Below are 12,500 nucleotides of genomic sequence, written 5' to 3'. Positions count from 1 at the left end.
GAATCCCCGCTCTCCACCCCATTCCTTCGGCCTTGCAACTATTTCCGTAGGCAGCCAGCAGCCAGCAGCCAGGAGCAGCACAAACAAACGATGCGGGATCTGCGGTGCGTTGTGCGGTGCGCCTGTCATCGGCAGCGAGAGGTGTCTGGTGGTGCTGCTGCTGTGCTGGCCACGCACCCACCCCATCCCACGCATGCATGCGTACACGTTTGCGTGATAATTTTCACGCCCCAGCATCGACGCGTCGGTGGTGGCATGCGTATGCATTCCATGCCGCGAACCGAAAACGCCATCGTGCACTAATGCACGCGTACGGGTTTTGCAATCTCGCGGGTGCGTGGCCACATTTTTACACATCCTTCCAATGGTTAACCAGCAGACCGGTTGGTGGGAGTTTAATGTAGCGAGACGTAGCACCATCAGCATCAGCAGCATCACCAGAGAGCCCGAGAGAGCCCGAGAGAGAGAGAAATAGAAATGGAATGTTGCGGCAAACCGACGGTCGGTGGATTGCAATGCGCCACCGATAGACCGTGCGTTCCACACATTTTAATGAAATCCGCGCCGGAGCGCACGATTGGTGCACCCGATTAGTCGCATTCGCCGAGCATGGAATGAACTATGGACGCAAAGGGCTGTGACGCAGCGTGTGTCTTAATGCAAACACAGCAGGAGCCACGCAACAAACGCACCCTCTATTGTGGATCAAATGTTGCGGTTTCGTCTGTTGCTGTAAGGACTTTCAATGGTCAGAGGCTTTACCGTTTTTGACGACAGTTTTGGTCTCCAAGCCATGGCCAGACCCGACGCTGAAGTCGGTGATGATTGACGTTCGCTGATGCCGCTGCTTGCTAATGGAAATTGGTGGTTTTTGGGAGCAAAATAGAGATTTGTTGCGCGCTGGAGAACGCGAGAGCAGCCTTCACGAACAGCGGCCGAAACCGCAACTGAGATGAACATTGGTGGTGGCAACAGTCGCCCGCTGTTTCCCCCGAGGGAACTAACGCCATTACTAGAGTTCCCGGGGTCCAATTATTGGAACACAATCACAATACTGCCACTGCCACTGCGCGATTGTTTGCGTGGCTAAGCAAACGGGCGATTGGAAACACTCAATACTCGTTTCTTGGTCGCTTGTTTTTTTAAAGGTTCCGTCTCCGCGGGAACATTGAACCAATCCATTTCTTTCCAGCCTTTAGAGTGGCCAAGAAGCTATTGAGCCTTGAGTGGAAGGCATCTTCATATTCATTCGAACATCCTGTTAGCGCTCCTGCTGCTGCTCGAACACTGCGAGGAAGCACAATTAAAAGTGGAAAATTAGATTAATTTCCCCCTTTTTTCCCTCCATTCGCCGCTTCGATGCTACAAGGAAAGAGATTTCTCGTAGCCACCGCACCATCATCACCAACCTGAGCTGCTGAGGCTCTTTATGCTCGCGATGGTCCCGTCTCAGAAAAGGGGAAGTCGGAAAGGCAACTGGCGCAAACACTGGAGGTATCTGTTTTGTGCCATTTATTGTTATCGAAACTACTGGCGCTGCTGCTGCTGCTCCTGCTGAAGCACCGCTTTTCGCTTGGATCCATTTCCGGGAACCGTTTGCGGTACCGGTTGTTGTTTGCAGAAAAGTCGAGACTGTGAAGCAGTGCTGCCGGGCTTGATTCAATTGAAAATGCTTGTTCGTGGTGGTGGCCCCTTCCGAAATCGTACCACGAACAAGACAAAATGGGAACGGTACAAAATAGAAGAAGCTTCCATTTCCAATTGGTGGTACTACCTTCCTTTTTTCTCCTGCTACCACCATGGTTTCGATAATTCGTAATAAAGTTTCCGTACCGAACTGCCTGGAACTAATTAAATCAAATTAAATAAAACCAACTTTGCGGTTTGGCAATAGACGCGGGGCCCCTTCCAGGCGGGACCAGGCGCGGTACCAATGGCTACAAATTAGCAGCAACAGCTCGTGCATGGCGGTAGCATCCCGTTAGCCGTTGTAGTTGCTAATCCCTGTAACCTTCAGCCCGCATTCGGAATTGAATTCAAGTGGCTGTGTCAGAAAAGTGTGGGGGCAAGCGAATAGGAAGGACACGCACACGTGAAAATCACAATTAATTTGATTACATTACACGCGCAGCTAACGAGGCTGAATTGTTTCGAAAATAGATATTAAATCCTCAAGCACCTGGCTCTCTCTCTCCTCTGTCTGTCTCAAGATGGTATAAAAGAGTCGTTCAATTGTGTCGTGGAGAGGGTCCTGGTCCTGGTTCCTGGAGCCAAGATTATCATCCAATGATGCTACTGAACAGCTCTATAAAGCATGAAGCTAGCTGATCGATCTGAATCGAGAAGAACGAAGAACCGATTAGAGCTCGGCTATGCTTTCGAGTGGCCAGCTTCAGGGCCTGCAGGAAAGCAGATTTCATTAGCTAACGGTCCGGTAGATTGCGTTCCAAAAAACTGATCAATTTTTAATTCCCCCTCACCTTCCATTCGACTCTCAGTCCCACTCAGTCTGGAAGGCGGCCCCGGAATTTCATCCCAGGCGCTCCATAATTCCCAATAATCCAATCAAATCGTTATGAAATCTTATCAGCTCCAGTGATCCCGAAGGCCACCATAAGCTGATCGCCATCTTTGTTTGTCATTGCAAGGATGATGCTTACGACCAGGGCAGGGTGAGGATAGGAACCGATCGGATCGGATTCGAGTACAGGTCCACCGGTGCGCCAGCGGATTGGTGGATGGCCAGTGAGAGCCCTCTCCTTCACGCATGGTTACCGATAGCGTACGATTCTACAGCAACAACAACAACAACGCCAACGGTGCTACTGCCCTTAAGACTTTTCTTATAAAGCATTGAATGCCAGCTCGTTGAAAGGAAGAAAGCGATAGAAAGGCGAACCCGTTGAGCTCGTCTTTAATAACGTCTCGTCTCTTCCCCTTCTTTCACAAGAGGCTGGCAGTCCAGCCAGCCGTCTTTCTGCGGAAACTTTCCCACCCGGGGATTGTTTCCGTATCAGCGGATATCACCGCTGGACGCTGCACTGCAGTCCAACGAAAAAACAGCGCAAAAAAAAAGAGGATGGAGAAAGGAAAAAGGAAAAAGCGATTGTTTCCGGTTGCTTCCACCCTGCACCACCCTGGTGCACTCTCCACTCTTCCTCCGGACCTAGGTCATGGCTGTGGAAAGTTGCTGAAAGCTGACAGCAGCCACCGCACCACCGAACCGAACGTACAGCTGAGCTGAGCGCTCAAAAACCGGCGGAAACATAATCCGGGTTAAATGTGCTAATGGGTTTTGTCCGCGACCCTGGTGAACGAAATGAGAGCGAAACGCAAGCAGCAACAACGAATGAATGAGGAGAAGATAAAAAAAAAAAACGAATGCTCCCGGAAAATGGCGCCCACAGGGGTGGAAAAATTATATTCTGGTTCCGGGCCCGATTCCGAATCCGATCGGTGTGAGTTGTGAAGAGAACGGGATCGAGGGAGGATCCGTATGCGGTTCATAACTTCCTAATGAATATGTAATGAACGCACCGTGATTCAACACTCGACGAGCCGCAGCGCATAAGCGTGCGTACTCCGGTTGTTGGCTGTAATTGAAAGTGAATCAAATGCAGAATAGTAGCGAGATAGTGTTTTGCAGTGAGTGAGGTGGCTAACAGTGAAGCGGCATTTAAATAGCGAAAAACAATCAATTCAGTCAAGTTAAAGCTGCATGTTGGATGTTGAAAAATGTTAAACAAATGACATTCAACCATCCAAGTTTTGTGCCAACGAACTGAAGCTATTCACCCTAAAGGATCCTTTTGCCTTTCGAACGCAATGGCCACGAGAACGAGAAACGGAGTGGCCTATTTAATTATTTTCCATTTTCCATGCCTAACCAGCCAGCTCCAGCTTCATTTGTTCGCTTCTGCCTTGCTAGGGGTCACTCGGAGCAGCAGCAGCAGCTATCTGATTGCGAACTGGAATGGAAGCCCCAGTGCTGTTGGTTCAAGATTCAATTTTCCATTTATTATGATGATCTCCAAAGAAGCCACCAAGCACCGTGCTTTGTGTGTGCACTGGTGTGGTACAGACAGAGACAGAGAGAGAGAGAGAGAGCCTGAGAGAGAGACCCAAAGAGAAGTGAATCTTTCGAGCAACAATTGTTGGCCAAAAATGGGAACCATTGTTCCAACCGTTTCAGAGAATGGCAAGCGATGAAAATGGAAAGTCTCGAGGTTAATTGAGTCATTAGTAAATGGGAATTAGACACTGGTGTCCTCTCCGACACACTCCGACCTTTTCGCCGGTGTCGGGAGCTCGTACTGTGCGCCAGTCGATTCCGGTTGCAGTACTCCAGAGTGCTGCCAGATCGTGTACGATTCTTCTCTTCTCCATTCTTTTTCCTATATTCCCCGAATCCTCGAAGAGGCAGTCTGTGGGCATTCGGGGCCACTGCATTAACCCCTGGGATGCTCTGGAATCATTTGACCTGCCCCCGCTCAAAACGTGTTGAAACTCGGTGTTTCAATGTTTCAATGATGAATGGTTCTCCGTGAACTGTGCCACCGGAAATGAGAAACATATCTATGGATGAGGTGCTGTGGTTTTGTGGGAAAATGGCTTTAATGCATCTCGACGAGACGGTGGAAAGCGTTTCGTAGAGGTGCCTCAATCTAAATGTGCTCGGAATGTTCATTGCGCTAGGTCCTTTCGCTGTTATTCATCAGAAAGGTGCTAGAGGCTATATCAGGGGTCACAAACTCGCGGTCTACGGCCACGTCCACGCTGTTCGTTAAGTTTGGTCATTAATTGCATGTTCTGTTTTATTTTATTCTATGCAGAAAATGTTGGAATTGAAGATTGGTAATATATCTGCAATGGTGTTTGAAAAATTGAATGAAGAAACATTTTCTTAACATTTCAACACTCAGCACATAATTAAGTTTGAGATCCTTGGGTTGCTTAACCGTTTAAATCTCTATTACAATCTCGTGCAAGTAAGCAATTTTACCGGTTACCTGGCGCCTCCATTTCGAAGGGCGCCTCCATCGTCGGATTTCGGCAACAGAGCTACATCGTTTCTTTTTCCCGGCGCGGACACTAGTTTTGGATTCGGTTGGATTTTGGTGGGAAAAAACCAAAGTTTAATAAAACCATGCACCTCCAAATTATTTGGTGAAATGGCCAGCCGACTGGTTGATATTTTCTACTGCAACGCGCATGTTGATATGAGTTTGAGACCGGCTATATCGTAAAGGAGCATGACCACGATAGCAATCTGCTAAGCTAAAAAAAATTAATTTAATTTAAATTGGCGAGTTGTAAATCTTTTGCGAGAAGTAAACGCACTGCCAGTTCTGTCCTCTAATAGAAAAAAGTGTCTTTTGTCATGATATATGAGTAACTGTAACCAAATAGAGATTTTCACAACTATTTTAAACAATTTAAATTAAAAAAAAACTCCTTCTTCTCATGTTATATAGCCTTAAGGTTGACTTTCGATAATATAAGATTATTATTTGACCATGAAAGAGCTTGATAGTTAATGCGAGATATTTTAACAGTTCTTTTCTTTTAATTTTCAGTTCTCTACAACTAGAGTTTTATTCATTTCTAACGTGCTCGGCCACAATAGCAACTTTATTTCAACCTTCATTTTCCTTTCTGTCGTGGCCATTCACCATAACTCACCAGCACATGTACCAGCAAATAATTGATTCTTTCTTTTCCATTTCTTTAATTACAGAAAGACTCGATGCTGCTCGATCCCACCGGTGCCGACATTCGGAACTGTGTGTCTCGTGGAAAAAGCGAGGTAAGTTCAAAGCGTCCAACGCATCCATAGAGTCAGCTCTTTAGTAGAAGAAGTCTTTACTAGATGGTCCTGCGAACTGTCGCTTTCACCGTCACACCCAACCACAAAGTTGGTGGTGCATTTTTGGGGGAGGGAAATGGGAAATGCATTTTCCGACCATAAAATTGCATCACGTTTCATGGGCGTTTCGGTAATTTCCTCGCGTTGGCCACGGACGGTCGGTCGGTCGGTCGGTGGCCATTTTTCGGGCAAACGCCTTTCACCCCCGAGAATGCCGTTGGTGAACGGTGCCTGCCTCGGAGCGAGCGTTCTCGCAGTTTGGGCATCGAGAAATGCAAATCCACTCCGCGTTCAACCATCACCTCGACAACGCCCAGAAGCTCGACGATCGCTGGCACTTCCTCGCTGTTTATGACGATATTCAACAGCCAACCGTCTCGTTCAGCGTAAAATGGCGATACTCGACGACCCCTTGTTGATGATGATGTCGTCGATCAGCATCACCATCATCGTCATCACCGTCACCATCAGCAGCAGCAGCACCAGGAATGAATGGTATGGCAAGTGGCCACGTACAACCCGTGCCATCGTCCCGTGATGATGCTCGACAGCGGAACGAAAAACCAAAAAAAAGCTCGTCGATTGACGTTGGCGAACGATGCTGCTGGCGTTAACCGGTGCCCATGTATCACTACCCAGGCCACCTCGGGGGGGTGCGATGGGGGTTTAATGTGTTTTGCATTTTATATCGACATCAAAAACGCTGATGATGGCATCTCGCGGAGTGGATTGGTGACCGCAGGAGCACCACACCGCTCGCGCGCTGACCACAGGAGTACCGGTGGCCACTTCTGGTCAGGTGGTGGACTTTTCTGGCAATAAAGTTCGAAATTATCCCCTCTTTCAACGGTGCAGCAGCAGCTTAATGCGAGAAGCTAAAACGCCTGTCACAATGGCACTTTTCGGAGGGAACTCACCCCTTCGAAGGGGTGACAATGATTATGTTCCGGAATGGCCTCGCAAAAGCCACACCTTCAAAGGGCCACCATTCTAATAAGCATTGCAAGCGGAGTCCCAATTCGGTAATTCCGTGTGCGCCTGTACTCTCCATAAAAGAGTTTTCCATTTTCTTTCCTTATGGTTGAGTACATTACAAAGGACACTTCCTTCTCAGTTGCTGTGTGTGGTGCCCAAGAACAATGTCAGACATCGGTTAATACCTTTTGCGTGAGTGCACGTGCGCCCAGCAGTCGCCATTTTGTGAATGTCTTTTCCACGAACCACGTTTCCGAACAAAGTCCTCCGTTCAAAGGAGGCATTTGGTCCTGGAGTCCGGATCGTAACATTCCGTTCGCAGAGCCTAACTGTAAAGAGAATCCGTTCCATCGAGCAACACCACATCCCGGTGCCCGTTGTCCAGGGTTTTTTGCATATTCCCCCGGGGCAGAGTGGCCAGTGACCATACGGAATGGCCAACCTTCCCCGGTGTCATTCCGGTGCTGGTTCAAATTATTCACGTTTTATTTTAAATACATCACGTACATTGTTGCAACTGCTGCTGGGCGTTCCGATGCGATGGTGCTTCCGATGCAAAGAGGTCCTTTGCTTGCGTTCAATCCGAGGTTGAGGTGTCCTTTCCGTTCAGTGCCAGATGGTGATACGAGGCCTCGAGAGCTTCTGTTCGGCACGTCATCCTCGTGGTCGTCATCGTCGATGGACGGTACGCGTCTGTCAACGGTTTCAGGAGGAAGCAAACCAATGCTCCAATTTGGAGTGAAGCAAATCGATCAATTCCTGGACCCCGTACCACCATCGTGCTGCTTCTCTCTCTCTCTCTCTACCTCAATCTGTATTTCAATCAGCCCCCACCGGGAGTGCTGGATCGCCAAAGGTGGTGTGGCGAACGCACACAAAACGATTTAAATTCTAATTCAATCCACATCAAAACCGGGAACAAATGGGCCAGTTGTCTTCTCGTGCAGGAGCCGGCAAAAGCGGTACCTTTTTATGCGGGCGAAACAGCATTTTTATGCTTTTCATCGGCACCAAAAAATCCACAAGCCAGTGAGCGATAAAAAAAAATCGAACGAAAAATTGAATTCACTCGGCCGCTCGGCGCTCGTTAGACGAGAATGTGTTTGTGTCGTTGTGGGCAAATTGAAAACGATTTACCATTAGCTGGGCCCAGGATTTACGAGATGGTTCGTTATTTGTCATAAAACATTATGGATTGACCAGAGGGAGGGCGTCTATATTGTTTGAACGCAAACACAAAGACACGAAGCCTCTTGCTGCGGCTCAAAGACAATCGATTACGGTGTTCTATCCAATGGGTGACTTTATCGTGAAGATTGAAACGAAATCATCAAACAAAACAACCTCCAGCGAGCCGCGATTATGATCAATTTGGTGGTCGCGCACTGAAACTCGTTTCAGAATCTTTTAAATTCAAAATCAACCCATTAAACGGGAGCTTTTACACCTCAACCACACGGTACAGTGCATGGTTTACGGGTTTTTACATTTTACACAATACTCTGGGCCCGTTTGCCAGTGCAGCATGTGGTTGGACCATAATAACGTCTCAAAGTTACCGCGAGTTTGAATGATGAATCCGTTTCGTGTTCTTCGAAACTTTGCACGCTTATCGACCTGCTCGAGACAACATCTTGTGCACTGAAAAGAGAAGGAGAGAAAGCGAGTGATATAGAGAAGAACGTGGTCGGTGGACGGTTACCCCTTTGCTTGCTTGCTTGCTTGCATTCTTGACTCTAAAATGGCTGGCTGGCGTCTTCAATTATCGCAGCAGCAGAACGCAAAAATTGAGGGAACCGCAGGCAAGATGTGTGCGCTGGTGCTCGTGCCGGTTGGTGAGGTGAGTATCCTTGGGTGCCAACACCTTATGCCAACCCAAAAACCCACACCACCCTTTGGGCGCCCCTACATTGAGCGGGCTTCGGGCATTTTCCAGCATAAAAGGCGACATGCCATCTTGATTTTTGTGGCTTTCGTCCGCTTTTCTTTTATTCGCCATTATGCTGCTGCTGCAAACCAAGCACAACTCTCTCTATGGGACCATGTTCTTCATTCCCTTCTCCTCCCTTCAACCCTCCCCCGAACCGACTCGCCGCGAATGCGATTCTTTTGATTCATCTTCAAGGGTGTTTTGAAGAGTTTTTCTCTCTTAGCTCCAGCCAACCGTGACCGCAAAAGGTGCTCGCCTGCCAACCCGTGGCGTTGTACCTTCTTCACGTGCACCCCCTACCCTGTTCAGCACCCCCAACAACGGGCTCTTGCAGTGTAATTATATTAAAAATTAATTACATGGAAATTAAACTGAAATGAAAGAAGAGTCCATGCGGGCTCTCAGATGATACTCCGCCGCGTACCGTACCGTGGTGGTCGCTGTTGCTGGCCGTGATAAGATGCCTTACGCCCGCCCCTGGATTCGCGGGATTTCTTAATCTCGCACAACACCGAGAGCGCCCACCACCACGGATCGCGCATCGCGAATTGGCCTCGGCCTCGTCGACGCGCGACCTCGGCGCCGGCTCGCTTCAATCTCCAAAGTGTACAAAAGCGTAAAGCGTTCGCATTTAATCACCGCCTTGGCTGGCTAGCATAGCTGCCACCAAGGGGCCAAGCTTTGAGCCCCAAGAGCGGGGTTTGGGATGCGAAAATCAAATGGAAAACGTCAAAATGACTCACCCACCTCTGGTTGAAGTGTTGCCTCCTGGCGCCTGCATCAAGTGGTTCACGACTGGCGCCAGCAGAGTGCACACCGAAACAGAGTGAAAGACCAAGAAAAAAGCATAGATGTGCACGTACTTTGCCTCGTTTTAGGGGTCCACAAATGAGTACCTTCGTATATGAATTCTTAGCTCATCGCAAAAATGGGAAGAAATGGACGAGGCCGAGTTGACCGAAGAAACGACACCCAAGGACCACTCATCAGCATGCGGAGCTGCCCGCGGACCGTATGGTTAAGTGCATGCGAGATTCATTAAAAAAAAAACGGGAAAACAGTTCTAGAACGGAAACGGCTTGGCGAACGGCTCACAGAGAAAGAGACCTGTCGATCGGTCATCACTAGCTTGTGTTTTAGTTTTTGTTACATGCTGAGTCCCTGGACCCCGTCCTGCCACAATCTCAGCTAATAAGCGACTGCAATTTCGCTTTGTAGGCTCTCTAGAAGCCACTCCTCGGAGCCCGTTCCGGGTGAAAGCGGCCATTTTTTCGTTATAATTTCAACCTGCAAACCCACTAATCAGCACCATGTTACCCCTGTTTACAACCAAAGAAGTGGCCCCTACAGTTGCGCGGTGCATTTCTCAGGAAATTGATTTGACATTCAGACCAGCTGGCGGCGTAATGGTGCGGTTAGTACCCGAGCCCCTCTCCCCCCAGGAACTCCCCGGGGGGGGGGGGGCCGTACAATTTGTTCGGAATCCACACTCGATGTAGGCTCGATGTTTCCGCCCGAGTTTTTTTTTCTTCCGGCCGCAATGCTGGCAAACAATTTCCACAAAATTATAGCCGATGATCTGAATGGAATGGGAAATGGAATGAAAAACGCACGCAAAGCGGTCAATACCGCAACTGCTACTGTTGGGAATGTGTATGTATGTATGTATGTATGTATGACCGCCAGCGGTACACGCGCCATGTTTTATGATTGCCACAAGCATTCACGGAGAAGTACCAGTTGCTGTAATTATCGATGGTGGTTGTTGTTACTTCAGTTCCACTCCGGGCGATTGCGTCATTGCGACGCGAAGCACAGGAGAGCTTTTACAGCCGCCATCATCAGGATTCCCCGCAACATCCTCTCTGAACCTGCTCTCTCTCTCTCTCCCTCTCTTCGTTCGTTTTTCCCCAGATGTTTGACTGCAAAAACCACATCCGCGTGATACAACCGATGGACAATGGGACCCGGCTCTACATCTGCGGTACCAACGCGCACAGCCCCAAGGATGTTGTCATCTTCGTAAGTATTCAACGTCAACTCAACCGCAACAGCCAAGACAACCTTCACCTCACTCACCAGCAGGTGAAGCGAAACGTTATCCATTTAAATTTTCCACACGAGTTGTCGATGCGAGATCCGGTAGCGAGAGAACCACCTTCTCACCAGGGAGCTTCACTCCTTCATTAATTTCGTACCTCAACCTCGCACATCGTCTCTGTAATCTGTAAATGAAACTATCGCTGGAGTGTGGGGGAAAATGATGCAAATATCACCTGATGTTTCCATCTTTAACACCAAGGGACCACCACCACACCAGTCAGCGCGAACCATTTCTGTGCATCAATTACGTGGTAATTCAAGCCGAAAGCGCTAGATAAGGGCGTCGCGATGCGGACCGCACGTGCCCTATAGCGCCAACTGTCAAACCCAACGCAACAAGGGAGGTTCTAAGAGGGGTAGCTGGAAGAGGACACCTTTTTCCGCGAAACCTTTCGCCTGTCACCGTGGTTCTGGCTCCTTCCTTTCGAAAATTTTCTTCAGCTCGCTCCTCGCTGATAGTGAAGGTGGAATTAAAAAAAAAAAGGAAAAGTAAAATGCTTTGACAGTCCCTCTTCAGCGTTCCTATTTCTCCCCCCCCCCCCCCTTGGCTTGTACACCCGGTTTGGCCATTTTCTGGCAAAATGATGCGTCGATGACAAGCGAACGGAAATTGCGGTTATTTCGATCGATGCGCAGCAGGAAAAGGAACGAAACGTGGTGTTGGTGGAGGTGATTGTGAAACGGGGACAGAACAGTTTCCAGTTCACCTGTGCGAACTGTGTAAAGCGTCCCCGGGGGCCATTCACTGGCATCGAAAGATCGAAATCGGACCGAAAGCATTCAATTGCGCAGCAACAGCAGCACCAGTGCGCGTATTGGTCCCGGTTGTGGTGTGTTTCTGAATCCTTTTCTCCAATCCGTTGCGCGTCCATTTTCCATTCACTGTGCCACTGCGAGTTATGTTGGGATGTGGCACCAAACAAATCACTCCGCCGCTAGTTTCGAAACGAAATGAAATGAAAACTGAATTGCTTCTGGTTCTCCGCAGCGCAACCTGACGCATCTGCCACGGTCCGAGTACGTGCCCGGCGTTGGGCTCGGTGTGGCCAAGTGCCCGTACGATCCGATAGACAACTCGACCGCCATCTACGTGCACGACGGTAATCCCGGTGGTCTGCCGGCACTGGTAAGCACCGGTCCGATGTCCGATGTAACACATTTATTTGATAATCCTACTGCTAACTGCTCTCGCTTCCGTTGCACTCTCTCCCTCTCTCTTCGTCTCTCTCCAGTACTCTGGCACTAATGCCGAGTTCACCAAGGCGGATACCGTCATCTTCCGGGCGGATCTGTACGAGATGGCAACCGGGAAGAAGATGTACAACTTCAAGCGGACGCTCAAGTACGACTCCAAGTGGCTGGATAGTAAGTATAATTTATTACTCTTAATTTGCCGACCGCGAACCCACTGGAAGGGCCCCGGACTTTTGCCTCGTATTCCGGTGCCGTAACCACCAAACAACTCCGAGGCAAAGAACTCGAAGCCACCGCACGAGCGCTAGGTTTTTGTAACCCAGAAACAGTTCCAGAGTTGTGCCACTTGGGCATCATCATCATCCTAAGCACTAGCTGCTTGTTGGTGTCCGGCCGACCTGGCCAACGTCCATTTATCAATCGTTGCGCACA

General features: G+C 49.0%; 1 protein-coding gene across 1 annotated transcript in view; it reads left to right on the top strand.

The window, feature by feature from the left end:
• LOC126577590 (semaphorin-2A-like) overlaps positions 1-12,500 on the top strand; it is a 76,273-nt gene that overhangs the window by 58,141 nt on the left and 5,632 nt on the right. Inside the window, exons 4-7 of the mRNA XM_050239329.1 lie at positions 5,738-5,806; positions 10,686-10,793; positions 11,863-12,000; positions 12,107-12,239. Of these exons, the coding sequence (XP_050095286.1) occupies positions 5,738-5,806; positions 10,686-10,793; positions 11,863-12,000; positions 12,107-12,239 (448 nt within the window). The remainder of the gene's footprint in view (positions 1-5,737; positions 5,807-10,685; positions 10,794-11,862; positions 12,001-12,106; positions 12,240-12,500) is intronic.

This window comes from Anopheles aquasalis, chromosome 3, assembly GCF_943734665.1.
Source record: "Anopheles aquasalis chromosome 3, idAnoAquaMG_Q_19, whole genome shotgun sequence".
In the NCBI taxonomy this organism is placed as follows: domain Eukaryota; kingdom Metazoa; phylum Arthropoda; class Insecta; order Diptera; family Culicidae; genus Anopheles; species Anopheles aquasalis.
Note: the sequence above shows the minus strand (reverse complement) of the source record. Positions and strands in the feature narration are given on the sequence as shown.